The sequence below is a fragment of the Arabidopsis thaliana genome, chromosome 5 (assembly GCF_000001735.4).
Source record: "Arabidopsis thaliana chromosome 5, partial sequence".
Lineage (NCBI taxonomy): Eukaryota > Viridiplantae > Streptophyta > Magnoliopsida > Brassicales > Brassicaceae > Arabidopsis > Arabidopsis thaliana.
Window position 1 is genome coordinate 24,962,755 of NC_003076.8, and position 15,694 is coordinate 24,978,448.

At 32.5% G+C, this 15,694-nt stretch overlaps 2 protein-coding genes across 21 annotated transcripts; one reads left to right on the top strand and one right to left on the bottom strand.

Moving 5' to 3' along the window:
- The first annotated feature begins 1,891 nt into the window (after window positions 1-1,891).
- On the top strand, window positions 1,892-5,853 carry AGL42 (AGAMOUS-like 42). 17 transcript variants are annotated; one of them, NM_125610.4, is made up of 8 exons: window positions 1,892-2,205; window positions 2,296-2,502; window positions 3,608-3,689; window positions 4,064-4,125; window positions 4,574-4,673; window positions 4,941-4,982; window positions 5,087-5,128; window positions 5,561-5,853. In NM_125610.4, the coding sequence occupies exons 2-8, from the start codon at window positions 2,321-2,323 to the stop codon at window positions 5,681-5,683; spliced, it is 633 nt and encodes a 210-aa protein (NP_568952.1). In that variant the 5' UTR covers window positions 1,892-2,205; window positions 2,296-2,320; the 3' UTR covers window positions 5,684-5,853. The 17 variants fall into 17 exon arrangements, with proteins under 17 accessions (NP_568952.1, NP_001330227.1, NP_001330222.1 ...); NM_001037046.2 differs by having other exon boundaries at window positions 1,918-2,205; window positions 2,284-2,502; window positions 5,561-5,824; NM_001345539.1 differs by having other exon boundaries at window positions 4,574-4,982.
- A 4,278-nt stretch (window positions 5,854-10,131) lies between these two features.
- TRM25 (LOW protein: M-phase inducer phosphatase-like protein) lies at window positions 10,132-12,954 on the bottom strand. 4 transcript variants are annotated; one of them, NM_125611.5, is made up of 4 exons: window positions 12,511-12,878; window positions 12,349-12,437; window positions 11,202-12,251; window positions 10,132-11,122 (listed from the first exon to the last, which is right to left on the bottom strand). In NM_125611.5, exons 1-4 carry the CDS (start codon window positions 12,719-12,721, stop codon window positions 10,361-10,363), a joined length of 2,112 nt encoding a protein of 703 aa, NP_201023.1. In that variant the 5' UTR covers window positions 12,722-12,878; the 3' UTR covers window positions 10,132-10,360. The 4 variants fall into 4 exon arrangements, with proteins under 4 accessions (NP_201023.1, NP_001332085.1, NP_001332084.1 ...); NM_001345540.1 differs by having other exon boundaries at window positions 12,349-12,878; NM_001345542.1 differs by having other exon boundaries at window positions 10,223-11,122; window positions 11,202-12,437; window positions 12,511-12,927.
- Between the last annotated feature and the right edge of the window lie 2,740 nt (window positions 12,955-15,694).

Below are 15,694 nucleotides of genomic sequence, written 5' to 3' on the forward strand. Positions count from 1 at the left end.
CATCTTTCACATCAAATTTCCATTTCATCAACCATCTAAACCTCTTTGTTAGCTTTGATATAAGCAACGATCTAAAGTCTAAAAACCATTAATCCTCTGAAAAAAAAGACAATTTCGATGGTTCTATTATGTTTCTCCAATGCAGAAATTGTATCGTCTGAATTATAGTAGATTTTTTCTAGACTAAAGTGTAAACCAAGACGAATCTGCACTAACAAGACACACCAATAGACTTTACAGAGAAAGGTTACGAGTTTTGAAAATATTAACGGACCATAGTCATCGCGAAGACAGTTGAAACGGCTGAATCTCTCCGATTTGCAGTATTTCGCTTCGGGAGTCAGAAAGCAGAGGTTGAAGGCAAACGCCGCTAACGTAAACCTTCTCTTTCAGGTGGAATCTCTATTAAAAGGCTTTTGGGCCTTATTTATAGTCTTGTATCTCAATAGGCCTTTGGAGTTTGGGCTTAATTATCTAAATCGGCCTTTGGACTTATCCAAAATATTTTATTCAACTGCTTGAACGTCTCCCTTACATATCGACCATTTCATTTTTTAAAAAGATCCAACATTTGGTGAGGAAATCCAAAAATCGAATATCCAATCAGTATTAAACTAAGACTTATTGCCCAAATTGTATACTAATTCAGTTGGAACGGTAATCGAACAAGTGAAACGAATCAGTGCGAGACACGTGACAAAGCACTGACATAGTACGATGATGTCGATGCCAATTTTCAACACTGTTTTCTTTTTGGCGTGGGCCTTTTCGATACTGTTTCATCTCCTCTCGTTTTCTCCTAAGATTAAAAATAATAGAAAGAGGACAATGTATTATTATTCTCTTAACTCATAGACATAATGACACGTAGTAGGTTCTCTAGTTCCTATCTTTTGATTTCTGTTAACGACTATGTTCATTAGGAGCTACTAGTCACAATGCCTTCAATTAATTTTAACAACATATTTTAGCTACGAGCTTGTCGAGAAATCAGTTTGTTAATACTATTAAAAAAATAGTATTCACGAAAATTTTGAAATTCTCTACTAAATTTTTATTAAATCACAAAACTTTTAAAATTGACCCCATTTAAATTGACTCCCACTAATCCTATAATTAAGTGTTATGTTCTCTAGTAATGACGACATCGTTAGAAATTCAAACACTAATAAATGATTTTATTAATATTGCTCAAAGCCTCAAAGTCGTCCATCGATCTTCTCTCCCCCAAAATTTCCTATTTTAGCGGAGACTTTCCAAAATCCCTTGTTCTTTCTTTCCTCGTTAAGTTTGCCAAAATAGGGTAAAGAATATGTTTATCTCGTAGACCAAATGGATCTTCCTAATGCTTAATAGCTTTTTTATATATATATTTTAAGTTATATTTCGTACGGCTATTATTTTAATGCAACATTTGAACCTGCCACGATTGTCTTTTTTCTCAATTATATAAATAAAGGTTGAAATACTATAATTGGTGCACAGCTACAATAATTATGATATTTACTTCCGTAACGTGAAGGAGAAATATCTAATAAATTACATTTTTATATAAAAACTGTACTAACTTACTTAAAATGAGAGTGAAAATACTAAATCGTATGAATATTACAGTAGTATTTAATTACCATTTTATTGAAATTTGATATATATATATATATATATATAACCATATATTGGTATATACACACATTTTTGTTGACAAATAAATCAATTCTTATAACCAAGTTTGGTTGTTTTCCAGATAAATAAAATAAAAACAAGAATTATCCTGTTTCTTGTTTTGGCATCTAATTATCCTTTTGTATGTGGGGAGGAGAAGATATGGACACAAATTTAAAATACTCTATACATAATTTTTATTATTATCAAGAACAGAAATGAAAATAAGAATGGCATCATTTTATTGTGACCCATAAAACAAAAAAGAAAAGTGATAAAACATAAAAAAAAACTTTCTATAAAAAAAAAAAACATTAAGAAACTTGCCCCTTCCTTCTCTCACAGATCATTCTAGGGCTCCTGACAGAAAAACCAAATACCTTTTCCTCTTTCCATTTTTGTAGAATTTCAAATCTTTCTTTCCTCAATCTTTCACAATGATCTTTTCCTGTGAAGTTCTTGATTTTAAATCACCCTTTCTTCACTACTAGCTTATCTCTTCTTCAATTTTCTCTACCGACATTCAATTACTCTCCCTATTCGGTGAGATCTCTCTCTCTCTTTTATGACTTTGGTTATGATGACTGGTCACTGGCTTGTTTAGGGTTTCAATCTTTACAGATCTTGTGGCAGAAAAAATCAAGTCAAAGCAAGAAAAATGGTTAGAGGAAAGATAGAGATGAAGAAAATAGAAAACGCAACGAGTAGACAAGTGACTTTCTCAAAAAGAAGAAATGGTTTGTTGAAGAAAGCTTATGAGCTCTCAGTACTCTGCGATGCTCAACTCTCTCTCATCATCTTCTCCCAGAGAGGAAGGCTTTATGAATTCTCTAGCTCTGAGTATGTTTTCTTCAATTTCTTCTTGATTCTTTTAATTCATCTTCTTTTACTTTTCCGATCGTACTTTTTTTGGGGGGTTAATTAGGCTTTTAGGTCATGTGTTTGTGTCTGTTCTGATTTATTTTCTGAATCGTTATTGACTAAAGCAACCTTCTCAGATTTTGGTACTTGAGAGATTCGATCCTTGTCTGAATCCTAAAGATTTCTTTCTTCTCTTCCCCTATCAGTCTAATTTCATTTTTCTATTTTTATAATAGTCATTTGGTTAGAAATCTAGACAAACTCCTTTTTTCTGATCTACCAAAACTTTACATCCAAACTAAATTGTGTGCGTATATATTGATATATGTGTGTGTATGTTTCTAGGGTTTCCAAATTCTTGAAAGTATATATGAACAGAAAACAACATCGGAAGTAGATCTAAATGGGATTTATTCTATAATTTGATGATTATTTATTGTGATCCGTACCAAGTTGCACATATTTTTACCCATTTCTTTGGTGATAATATAAAATAAGTTTACTTTTTCTTGCCCCTAGTTAATTAGGTTGTGTACTATCGTTTTTGGTTTTCGTTATGTCTTTATTTGGGCTCTACTTTTGCAGCCATGTAGTAATAATGCTTGCTCTTCCTCGTTTGATTCAGGTGTCCAGTGCATACATAGTTCCCTATATATATATATGTTTAACACATTCACATCCTTAAGTTTTTGCTATAATCAATGTTAGAACCAAGTAGCTAAAGTTGTGATTTGTTATTCTCTATAGTAATATATATTGTTGATTAGAGGTTTCCTAATGGGTTAATGGATCTAGATTCAATTATTTGATGTGAGAAAAAAAAGAGTTCAATAAATGGACAAAAAAGGGCCCGGTGAATCATAGGGCATGGATTTGAATAGTTACCTAGCTATAGAGATATTAACCAACAGCAAAGAAGATATTGTAGTACAATCTAAGAATCATACTACAGTCAAACAAAATTTTCATATCTCGTTGCGATAAGATGTTATTTCAAATATAGTAGAGCTATAGATAAAACAAATACGAAGATAAGTACGTTAGTTCATATTTCTGAAAATATATGTCTATTTTTGATCATCAGTATGCAGAAGACGATCGAACGCTACCGCAAGTACACAAAAGATCATGAAACCAGCAATCACGACTCACAAATTCACTTGCAGGTTTGTTAGCAAACTCTTTTTTTTTCACTTGATGACTTTCACGGTTTTATCCTTGGTAAAAATAATCAAACTTAAACTTTACATGATTTCCATGCTATTGATATTAGACTGTGGGCTTCCAACTTAAAACCAATTGGCAATAGGTGGAGAGACCCATATCTTATATATACCACTTAAGATCCTACTCAACTTCCGATGTGGGACATTGTCCCTAATAATTGATTCTTTGACTTTCAATGGCCAACAAAACCAAATCTTATGAGATCAATTACTACATCACAAAACAACTGATGGATCGATGGTCACAAAGATTACATACTGATCTGTTTTACTTCTTTTGCATCCTATGATTTTATTTTGTGGGCGTATTGTAGCAATTGAAACAAGAAGCAAGCCACATGATAACAAAGATTGAACTCCTTGAGTTTCACAAGCGGTATAATGTCTTAGACTTTTTGTTTCTTTTTCTTTTCGTTGCTACTTCTCTTAGATCACAATCTTGATTATTATTCCTTTAATTTCATTTACGGTATTTTGTTTCGTTTTATATATAAAACCATATAAGCTTAGACTTTTTAACCAAACTTTCTTTATTAATTGTAGATCCATATCCTTAAGACTTCATTAACCATTTTTTATTTATTTCAATACTATAATTTTTAACCTTTTTGTTAGTATTTCAAGAATTTTTTTTATAAAATTTGAAACCTTTAGTCGTTTAGATTTAAAAGTCCTTTTAGTTGTTTCCGTATGTAAAGGTACGCATGTAATCAAAGACCATACTATAGTAATATCATTAATGTATTTGTTAGTGATCTCAAATAGGAGAACTACTTTGGAGATTTACAAAATTTGTTCATGAACCCTCCTCTGCGTGTGTATAGGAAGCTATTGGGACAAGGAATTGCTTCTTGTTCTCTAGAAGAGCTTCAAGAAATCGATAGTCAACTCCAAAGAAGTCTGGGAAAGGTCCGAGAAAGAAAGGTACATATACTTCATCACTATCTAATTGGTATATGATGATGATCTAATGTAACTATACAACACATATTGACTTGAATAATCTCCATCTCAGTCATCAAGTTATAGTCCTCATTTAGATATGAACTTGAACACAGATCTTTGCAACCATTTAGCGTCATATCTCAACCAATATACTAACATTGATCAAGAGTCAAGTCACATGTGTGTTTGTATATTAGTGTTGTTATCATGGAAATGAAAAAAAAAGTTGGACAAAATGTTTTATAGGCTCAATTGTTCAAGGAGCAGTTGGAGAAACTAAAAGCAAAGGTTTGATACATTATGTTATAATATAAGATATGTATATCATACATGCAATTTTTTAACTAGCTTTTTTATATGAAATTGGTGAAAGAGTGTCGGTTGTGTTTCAGGAGAAACAATTGTTAGAAGAGAACGTCAAGTTACATCAAAAGGTGACCCATCTCTCTTTACAATTCACATATTTAGAATTGTATATACCAATACTAATTCAACTGAAATTTACATATATATCATATATGTTATGAATTGCTAATGCTTTAGTATGCTGAAAATATTACCCAAAGAACTCTGATTGTTTTTCGTCGGTTGATTTTTTACATTTTTAGATTTTTTTTCTCCGGCAAAATCATTGTTAGAGATTATACGGTGCTATTCGGTAAAATTTGGTTCTCGTTCCAAGTTTTTTTTTTTTGATAAAGTATTTGATTAGTTTTAAGGATTTCAAAATTTAAGTTTGAGTTTGACTTTTTCAGTTGGTTTTGTTTACAACTTTTGGATATCATTTTTAACATTTTCTCCTAGAGATAAAATTATAAAATGATATGTTTTATGGTTGATGAAATTGCAATCTATGTCATGGACAGAATGTTATTAATCCATGGAGAGGATCATCGACTGATCAGCAGCAAGAGAAATACAAAGTTATAGATTTGAATTTGGAAGTTGAAACTGACTTATTCATCGGTTTGCCAAATAGAAACTGCTAGTAACATTATATAATATGTTTATTTATTTATCATGAAATATTCAAAATCATTCAATAAATTGTGAGGTAATGATTTGGGATAGTATTTTCTGAGTTGTTATAATTCTAGTCCTTATACAATTAAAGAGATATATATATACAGTATATTCAAAATCCTTCAACTAATTGTGGGGTATGATGTTCTTACACTATTCACACTGTATTTGGAAGCTCATGTTAAGAAACATTCTTGGGTTCATACTTGGAATGTCCAGTCATCATCCAAAATCTAAAACAAATCTTCGGCCTAAGTTATGGGCTCCAATCGGCCCAATAAGGATCCAATGGATTATATTAATATACAGCCAACTACCCACCCATGGCCCACCAGTCTTTGTTGCAGTTTACTCGTTTGCAAGTACTGTATATTATAATCAGATACACAGAAGTTAGATACTACTAATTACTTGATAGGATAATATTAATACTCTAGTGTATAGGAGATAAATGCATCAGCTCACGGTTAGCTGCTTAATTCTGCTGTATTTGAATTTTGAAATTCACTAACCTCGACCGTTGCTTTTGTAATAATAATCTATTCATTAGATAATTGTAATAATTGAGTATGGAGAACATATACATTATCAACATGTAACCAGGAGTTTTAGAGAAAATAATCTTTTTTTTCTTCTCAGTAGCGGTAAATTTACCTTCAAGACAAAATATTTATCGATTGTAAAATTATATATTAATCAACTCATCAAGTTATACTTCCAGTTGATGAAATTACTTGTATATTATATATCGAAATATTCAATACATTTACATTCTCGTACACGTACATAGATTAGAGGAGCCATGCATATGGCTGATTCGTTTTATAGTCTTTCTAAGACTTTACATAGTATGCTTTTTAACTTTTACACTTTTTCCTGATTTTCTGTAAGTCCCTTTTGGCTTTCTATTGTAACCCAACATATAATAAGAAAGAAAAAAAAAAAGAAGAAGAGTAAATTAGAAGTGGAACCAAAGATAAATTATTCTCTTTTCTTAAAAGGGTCGCCTAACTGCATTTCCCTTGCATTTAACTTATTGTAAATTCATCTAAAATCTTTTCCATAAACTTATTGTAATTTTACAACTAGAATTAGAATATTGCTAGTTTGTTACGGGCCATGATTTCAGTTTTAGCCAATTTATGGTTGAGCATTCCTTCGATTAAAGGAAGAATGTCTTTATTTGCTAGCTATACGCACAGTGTACTTAAACATTCTCATGTTGAAATATGTGTAGTATCGAAACTAATTAGCTTTAAAAATCTCAATGTCTAAATCTTCAACTTCATATATTATGTATAAAATATACTCCTTAGGGAAAATATTTCTTCACGTTTTCTTGATTTCGTTTTTCATTTAACTGTATCCGATCCAAGGTTACCGTACGCTCAAAGAGTACTCTCGGACACTTAGAATTTACACTATACATTTTAGAAAATAATATGCATACTCCCAAAAGTGGACTGTACATGTTTTCAGTTACTTATTTAATATAACTCGACTATATATATGTTCATAGATTTGCCAACAAAACATTTAATTCCAACAAACTGGGTAGTCAATTAATATTTGCTAGAAAAGATGCAAAGAGATTAGTTTATAAGAACATCATTTAATAGATTTTGGTCAACCTTTATCAACATCTTGATATCATATAGTAACGATTAGTAAAAGAAAATGAAATTATTAAAAAAACATAAACGCCCATGTGACTTCGCTTAGTTTTTTTTTTTTTTTTTTTTTGCTGCTTATTTTGAATTTCCCGCTCAACGGTCGACAGATTAGTTGGACACCTAGACGACGACAAATATAATACATCTATACACTCGCTTACAACAACAACAAATACATATATCGAAAGGCAGTTTTGTCAATTATATATAGACATTTTATTTGACCAAAAAAGAAATAGACACTTAAATGTGGAAATCTGATGATACTCCAGTTGAGTATTATTTTTTTCTCTTATACAAGATAGATGTAAAATTTTGGATATTCCAGCATGTTATAATTAGCTAGAGTCATCCATGTTGATCTTGTTTGCTGTACAAAAATATATTTTATTAAATAATTAGATATATCGGTTGTGAATTAGATTTTATTTCCAAAACAAATATATTAAGAATTTCATTAATAAAGTTATAAACGGCAAAAAAAAAAAAGTTATAAACGGTTAAAGTGTTTGAATTGTATGCTTTTATCTATCGCTCTAATTATTTTTTAGCTAGATAATGAGATTTCAATGCTTAAATTTATCTTGATAGTGCAAGTTTAATTGTAACTGTTTCAGGACTTCTGTAATGATAAGGTTTGTATGTGCAAGTGCAATGAAAGTAGAGTTACAATCTCGGCCACCGTAAGTCTGTGAACAAACACAAAACAAAGCAATTTCTTTGTCATGCAATACATATTTAACAAACTATATAATTAGCGTGTTCTTTTAATGAACGCAGCGTCAGCGACAACAAAGAAGAAAAACAGATCTGCGGCGAGAAAAAATACAGTGATTAGAGAATAACTGCCGCAGAAGATGTACGATGATGAAGATTGACGTGACGCTGCTTAATTTCAGCGATTCATTTGATGCAGTTGCAATTCATCGGCTATCATCGGCGACTCATCCAAAATTATTATTTTCAAGCTTTAATGTCGTTTTACTTACCTACTACTTCTCATGACACGTCGTTTCAGTCCGCTATTGCCGCTGTCGCAGCGTCAAATAAAAGAACACGCTAAATGTATATGCATTCTAAATTGCATGAATGGTGTCTTCATTACGACAGATGTAGCTTTAAACTTCACGTAAATGTCTCGGGTCCATGCAAAATCTATCTTTCGTCTTGTCTTTTTACTACTTTACAAGGTTCTCTTCACCTTTTTACTTTTCTCTTTTCTTTTTTTTTTCCTTAAAATATTTCTTTATATCTATCAGAAATATTCTTCTCTTACATTGCTTTGCTGTAATTATTTGGACAATCGTCAGAATTATTTAAGCTCTCTGAGATGCACAAACTCTCATGACATGATAATAAGAACAAAGATACATAACAAGATTCCTCTCGAAATTTACGTACGTTTTTTTGTACCCATCGTCAACGTCATAATCGTCAAAGGTTTTTGAAAACTTGTTGCTTCATGGATGTATGCTAATTTTTTATTTTACCATATTTTCAATACGTTTAACACATTCAAACTCATTAGGTCGAGAAAAAGTTGACATAGTCCATAAATATAACAAACAATCAAACAGATATGAATAATCTATATAATAGGAATATGATCATGTATAATAGGAATATGAATATAACAAACAATCAACCAAAAAAAAAATGATCTATATAATAGGAAAGTAGTTACTGTAATAGCTCATCAGTCATCACTAAACACATTAAAATGTAATCAATCAATTGTTCAAAATGGTTTATATATTTATCTAAAAACAAATTGAGATCATTTTGTCACATCACCATAACTATAATGTCATATTTCTTTTGGAGTGAATAATTCTTTCTGCAAAAGTGTGATGTGTGTCACATCTTCAGAACTTTGAAACCTTTAACTGTTGTTTGTGTCAAATTAAGTGGGACTAAAGGGTAGATTCCAATTACCGGTAATTCTATATTTCTGAATATTTTTAATATGTTAGGCTTGCCTATTTCATTTATATATTTTGTGAATTCAAAGCGAATGATTTTATTGGATAATTTTTTCAAAATAACTTGGATGATTTTGTAAATTTCCTTTGTTTGTTTGTAATTGGTCGGATGACATATTACAAATAATGAATCTAATTACATGCAATACACAAAGCATACGAGACCATAACACTCATCACATTCTTCATAGGACACCTTTACGTATAAAGTACATCAACAAAGACTCTGCACTACACCGACACTTTTGATAAACTTGCATTCACAATTCAGAAACTAAAATATGTTATCTGCAAATCAAATCATTATGGTCTCTAAACACTAAATATTTGAAGATATAATTCAAACTCATGTAAAAAAAGTAAGTTCAAATTTTCAGACAAAGACATGGCTAATATGGCAAAAAACAAACAAAATGTTTTGGGCCCAAAGTTATTTTCTTCTCCTAAAACCACTAAAATAGTAAATAGTAAATGCTTCTCTAGTTTTCGTGTATAGTATTCAAAACTAGACGACTATTTCCGAATCTAGCTACGATATGATTTCAAATATTTCCAATAGACCCCATAATTCATCTTGACTAAGGATTCAATGTCATCAAATGCGTGAAAGAAACGTCTCTTGACACATCTTTTTTCCCCCTTATTGACACATCTTTATCGTCAAGATTTCATTACAAAAAGAATAGCCAACAACATAAAATCAAAATATTCAAAACTCATGAATACTATTCTTTAGTCTACATAGCATATGCAAAACCCATGGGATGTTGGAATACGCGGGGGACAAAAACATCTGAAATTGACAGATCTTTCTATCTTCTAACAAAAGAGCTCCACTTCGGTCCACACTCTACAATTTCAAAATTTTATTTTATTTATTTATAACGGCTACAAAAGTATTTGAAAATTAATATAAATAATCTATATATTAAAAAAAGATATCTCTATACAAAGAAGAACCAGTAAATGTCTGCCATGTGGAATTCTTTTATCCACGTGGAAGCCTTAATCTCAATGAGGACGAGTCGTGGTGGGACCCCACATTTGTAGAGTATCTCGTCACGTGAACACCCCACGTGCCACTGACATCATCGTTACGTTTCAGCGGCGCCGTTTTGACCATCCACGTGGCTAAATAATCCGTCGTCGTTTCAGTCACGAGTGTTTCAAAGATTCCTCTCTCGATCTCCGTGACGATTCCTTCGCCGTCTTCTTCAAACGCCGATTCAATCTCCGGGAAGTCCCCGGCGACGAGAGCGTCGATATCTTCTAGAACCAAACACTTTGCTAACGGAAACCGCTCGATTCTCCGAGATAACTCGTCGATTAGCTCCGATCCCTTTAGATTCCTCTGAGACCGAATCGGGTAATGGCAAACCCAAGGTTTCAAATTTATGTGTGGCTTTAAGATATCGGCGAGGATTTCGTCTACTAAGTGGAAGAGTAGCTTTCTATTGCATCGAAGAGAGAGATTTTCCGGTGAATTTCTAGGTCTGGTTGATGTAACAGCGAAATGTTCGAGGAAGTAGAAGATTGATGGATCAAGTGGGTGTGAAGGAGAGAACCATTTAGCGTATGAGATTGGTGTGTCTCTGTCGATTCCTGTTCTTCTTAGGGTTCTTGTTATGTACTCTAATTCGCCGCCGGCGATTGGTGCAATGTGGTGTTGTGATTGGCTCGGAAAACTAGGGAGCTCTGATGATGATGCTCTGTTTCTTGGTGTTTGTGTTTCTCTGAGCTTTAAGTTTGACTGCAAAAACATGAATGAAACATTTAAATATTTAAACTTTGGATAAGGGAGGTAAAGAGAGTAAGTAGGTGTTTTGTACCGATTTGTGATGAGGTTGTGAATCTTTCTTCTTGATGGTGGGAACACTGGTGAAGTTGATGAGATGATTAATGGATAAAGGAGTTTTCTTGCTGGAAGATTTGTCTCCTTGGATAAGAAGTAGATGACCATTGTTGTTGTTGTTGCTGTTGTTTATTGCTGGTGATCGAACAAACGGCTCTTCCTGCATTGATTGTGGCGGCTTCACTAATCTCGACTTGAAATTCTCTGGTTTCTTGCATTTCTTTGTAGATTTCCTCTGTTTTTCTTTCTCTGTTCCTTGTGGCTCTTCATGCACTGTTGGTAACCTGGTCTTGTCTTGAACCTTCATTGCTGTTGTTTCCAGAATCTTGGAAGCGACATTATTTGTCTGAAGTGAGGTTGGTTTTGTTTTGGGGACTTCCGTTAATCCCAATCTCGGGGATGATGATACATCATGAGTGATGATTGTGGTCTTAGAAGAAGCTTTCTTGGACTCATGAACCTCTCTTGGTTGTGTTTCTTTGTTGGTTATATCAGTTCCCATTCTTCTTCTTCGGCTAACGTTCTCCTTCAACTGCATCACTATCTGTCTAGCATACTCTCGTGGACTCCGATTCTCTTTATCTTCGTGTATCTCTTTGACCCTCGTGAGCCTGACATTGTTAATACCAGATTCTCTTTCAGGAAACACGTTGATGTTGTTGTCTCTGAGATGAAGTGAAGAACGTTGGTGTTCGTAACAGTTGACATCAACGGATCTCCTTCCAAGTGAAATCCTCGGTGTCTCGGGAAGAGAACGTGTGCCTCCGTCGACAGAGTTTCTTTGGAGAGAATAATGTCTGTGTTTCTTTGCGTGAGAAGATCTTGTTGGTGTCTTGAGATCAATTAAGGTAGAAGAAGATGACGAAGATGGAGTAGGAGATGATCTGTAATTATCAGGAACAAGATCAAGACCCATGAGTCTAGCAACCAAAGTAGGTGTCTTTATGCTCGGAGAGTAAGTTTCAGTGGGTGTAAGAGATGCTGATGATGATCTTGCTTGTGGTTTGGTCTTGATTTTAATACCCATCTGGAAAAAACCATGATTAGGGTCAAAAGGAAGAAACTTTTGAGGAACCCAAGAAGATAAAAAAACAGAGTGGATAGTTTTAGTTTTATTCACTTACAGAGATATTTAAATTTCCATCTTTTCTGGTTGGTGAAAATGAAGTTTCCTCCTCCGTTGATTCCAAGCTGTTTCTTGGTGCATCTACGCCTGAATTTGATTTATAACAGAGAATCAAATAATGTAATGTAAAAGAGTGAAGAAGTGGGGAAGAAGATGATACCTTTGGGAAGATGAAGATGGTGGTGGTTAATAGGAAACTGTAAATGTTGAAAATCAAAAATGTTGAAGACAGCACTCATGCATCCCGCCGCCGTTGCAGTATTTCCGGCGAGTGACGGCGGTGGCGGCTGCGTGGGTTTGATGTCTTCTTCCTTTGACTTGCTTGAGGATTTCTTCTTCCCTCCGCCGAGCCAGGACCAGTCTCTTCCCATTTTTTGTTTTGTCAAGTTTTAAGGATGAGAGCTCTGTTGTTGTCTGAGTTGTTGAATTGGTTTTGTGACTTGAGGAGGAAGAAGAAGAAATATGAAGAGAGGAAATGGTTTTTATAAGATTAAAAAATATATAGCTGAGAGAAAGTGGATCCATGAGACCGTATGAATAAATAAATACGTATATTTTTTCATAGGCTTTCTTTTTCGTCAACTATTTTTCCGTAGGGTTTTAATTAGGAGAAGTTTGTCAAATCTAAAATCAATTAATATTTTGAATAAAAATGAAAAATGGTTATTTGTAATGAAAATAAGAATTACATTTTTGGTTAGAAAAAGGTAAGTAGGGGCCTGCTTGTTTTGGCTTCTTTGAAATACACGTAATGTTTTGTAATCCCGTCGGTATCACATGATGTATATATATTTGTTGAAACTTGAAAGAATCAAAAAATACATCTCTAGCTCTCTTTTTTCCTTTTTTTTTTTTTATCTCAACAGACAGAACTCGTTAGCATAATAAATCTAAATAATCAATACATGAAAAACAACACACAGTTTGAACTGTAAAATTTTCAAAAAAAATGTCTCATCGTTTTGTTTTTGACAACGACATTGACAAATTTTTGTTTGTATTATCGTGTCATTGGTTCATAAATATTTGGCGACTCTAGCAATAACCAATCGTGAATAGGGAGATTCTCTCGATTGCTATCACCATATATTTATTCTGCGACAGTTTTCTAACGTCTTAAATTTATGATCATTAAGAGTTTAAGACTGATCACGATATAACGATATGCCATGGGAGAATTATTAGAATAATACAAACTGTTCATGCGAATTTCTTAAAATAATAATATGCCTATGCTTAGTTACAAACTATGTCAGACTTGCAACTACAACACTGTTTATAAAAGAATCCACAACACTAATTATTTTAAAATTATTATTATTCAAAAGCTCAAACAACAATAAGATTCGTACACAAACTCCATGGCGGTATTACCAAACAACGAGGGGATCTTCAATCGTGACCCTTATGTTTCAAACCATGACGTCTTCCTCCTTTCAAATTTTATCCTTAAGATTGATTTTGACTTGCTTTCTCATAATTTAATGCCCAGTGACCATTAAACAAGTACAATATGATCTTATCTATCAATAAATGTGATGTGAAATTCACCGCTTAGGTAGTACTATATACTACATAGTAATGACTAATGAGTAGTAATAATTTGTAGATGGGATCACAGTGAAACCCAAATGACCGTTGTTTGGTCATCACTCTTATGAGTATTAATTAGTTTTACGTCTTTTATTTGCATATCGGTTCTATTCATACGGATACATATATTTATTATTCCTTAGATTCTATGTATATACAGTATAAGAATTTCAGATAGCAGTGAAAGCAAAACAAAAATAGCCCATATATATAGTGTGCATACAAGAAAGAAAGAATGATATAGTTTGTACAATTTAAATTCATAAATGAAGAGAAGAGGCTGGACCATAACATGGTATTATTTAAGTGAATGTAGCCAATACAAATCACATGAATTTTTTTTAGGTATGGTCATAGTACAATCCAAATTAAAGTTGTCCTTGTAATTAAAACAAAACTAAAAACAAAGAACAGAGAAAAGGACTGATCTTTTTAAGAAATTGTGCTTAAAACAAACAAAACGAAGAAGAGACGAAAGAGCCAAAGAGGTATATTGTCTCTCCAGTCTCAAACTAATTAAGAAAGATCTCAGTTTACATTTCTGGATTTTTCTTCTATAAAACATTAATGCAACATCCTGCAAGTTTGCTATCACCTAAAAAGGGACCACAACTTCTAATACATATGGACCATTTTAGATATGTTTATGTCAAGATTCCAAGTGGTAATCACAATTCAAACTACACCATTTATTGGTTATTTACTTATCTTCTAAGTCCAACATGAACGGATTAGTATATTTATTTAATCTTTTCGGTATTCTCAATCTTAGTCATTGAGTTAATATTTGTTAACATGTATAGAGGATTGTGTTTATTTAAAACTACTACTCTCAGTTTTGGTCCATTACTTAGTAAAAACAATAGTCATAATAACATGGTAAGATTGTTAACCTGTTTAGACGATGCAATAATCTCATTCGTTATTTAGTGATTTAAGACGTCATTGCTTGATAAGTCGAGATCATAAATCTTTATCGTTGAAAATTTAAATGGTTATGACTTATATTTTAAAATTAGTTTGGACTTTTGATTCTGAAAACATGCAATAATTGTTTGTGATACGTATGTATAATTAAATGCCAAGTGAGTGAATCGAAACTTTCGTAACAAACATAATGTTGTTGTATCATTTTATTTTCCCGTATGGCAGAGTGGCAACATTAATGTGCTAAATCAAGTAGTAGCTTCTATAAGGAGTAGGTCCATATTCTAATAATGAAATATAACTCTGAAAGTTTAAATAAATTTCATTTAAATGTCCCCTGTGAGTCTATGACTAAACTATTGTGCCCACAAGCCGTTTCTTCCATATCAGTACCGAAATTTAATTTTCAAGACTTAGTTAGAACGACATAGGTACAACAACTAAAAGAAGCTTTGTATTTCATTAAAACATTAGAGACCATTTCACGTTGTTTTAGTTCAAACTTTATTTTGAAGACGTATTTTTGATATTGAGAATTTGTTGAATACTATGTTGCAAACTCAACAAAATAGTTGATTTGAGACGACAAAAGCAGTAATAAATTTCCAAGGTATTGACAACATGATCGGGTGACGAGTTTCCAAAATGTTTTGTTTTACTGAAATTGCTTGCTATAGGTTGGATCGTTAGAAGTTTCTAAGAAAAGAACCAAAAATTCCAAGTTCTTTCTTTTCCAAACTACTGAGTCAGCTCCCAATTTGTTTTAAGAACATGGTTAGGTCTCTCCTTTTGGCGGCAAAAAAAATATTAAAGAAAAACTTGAT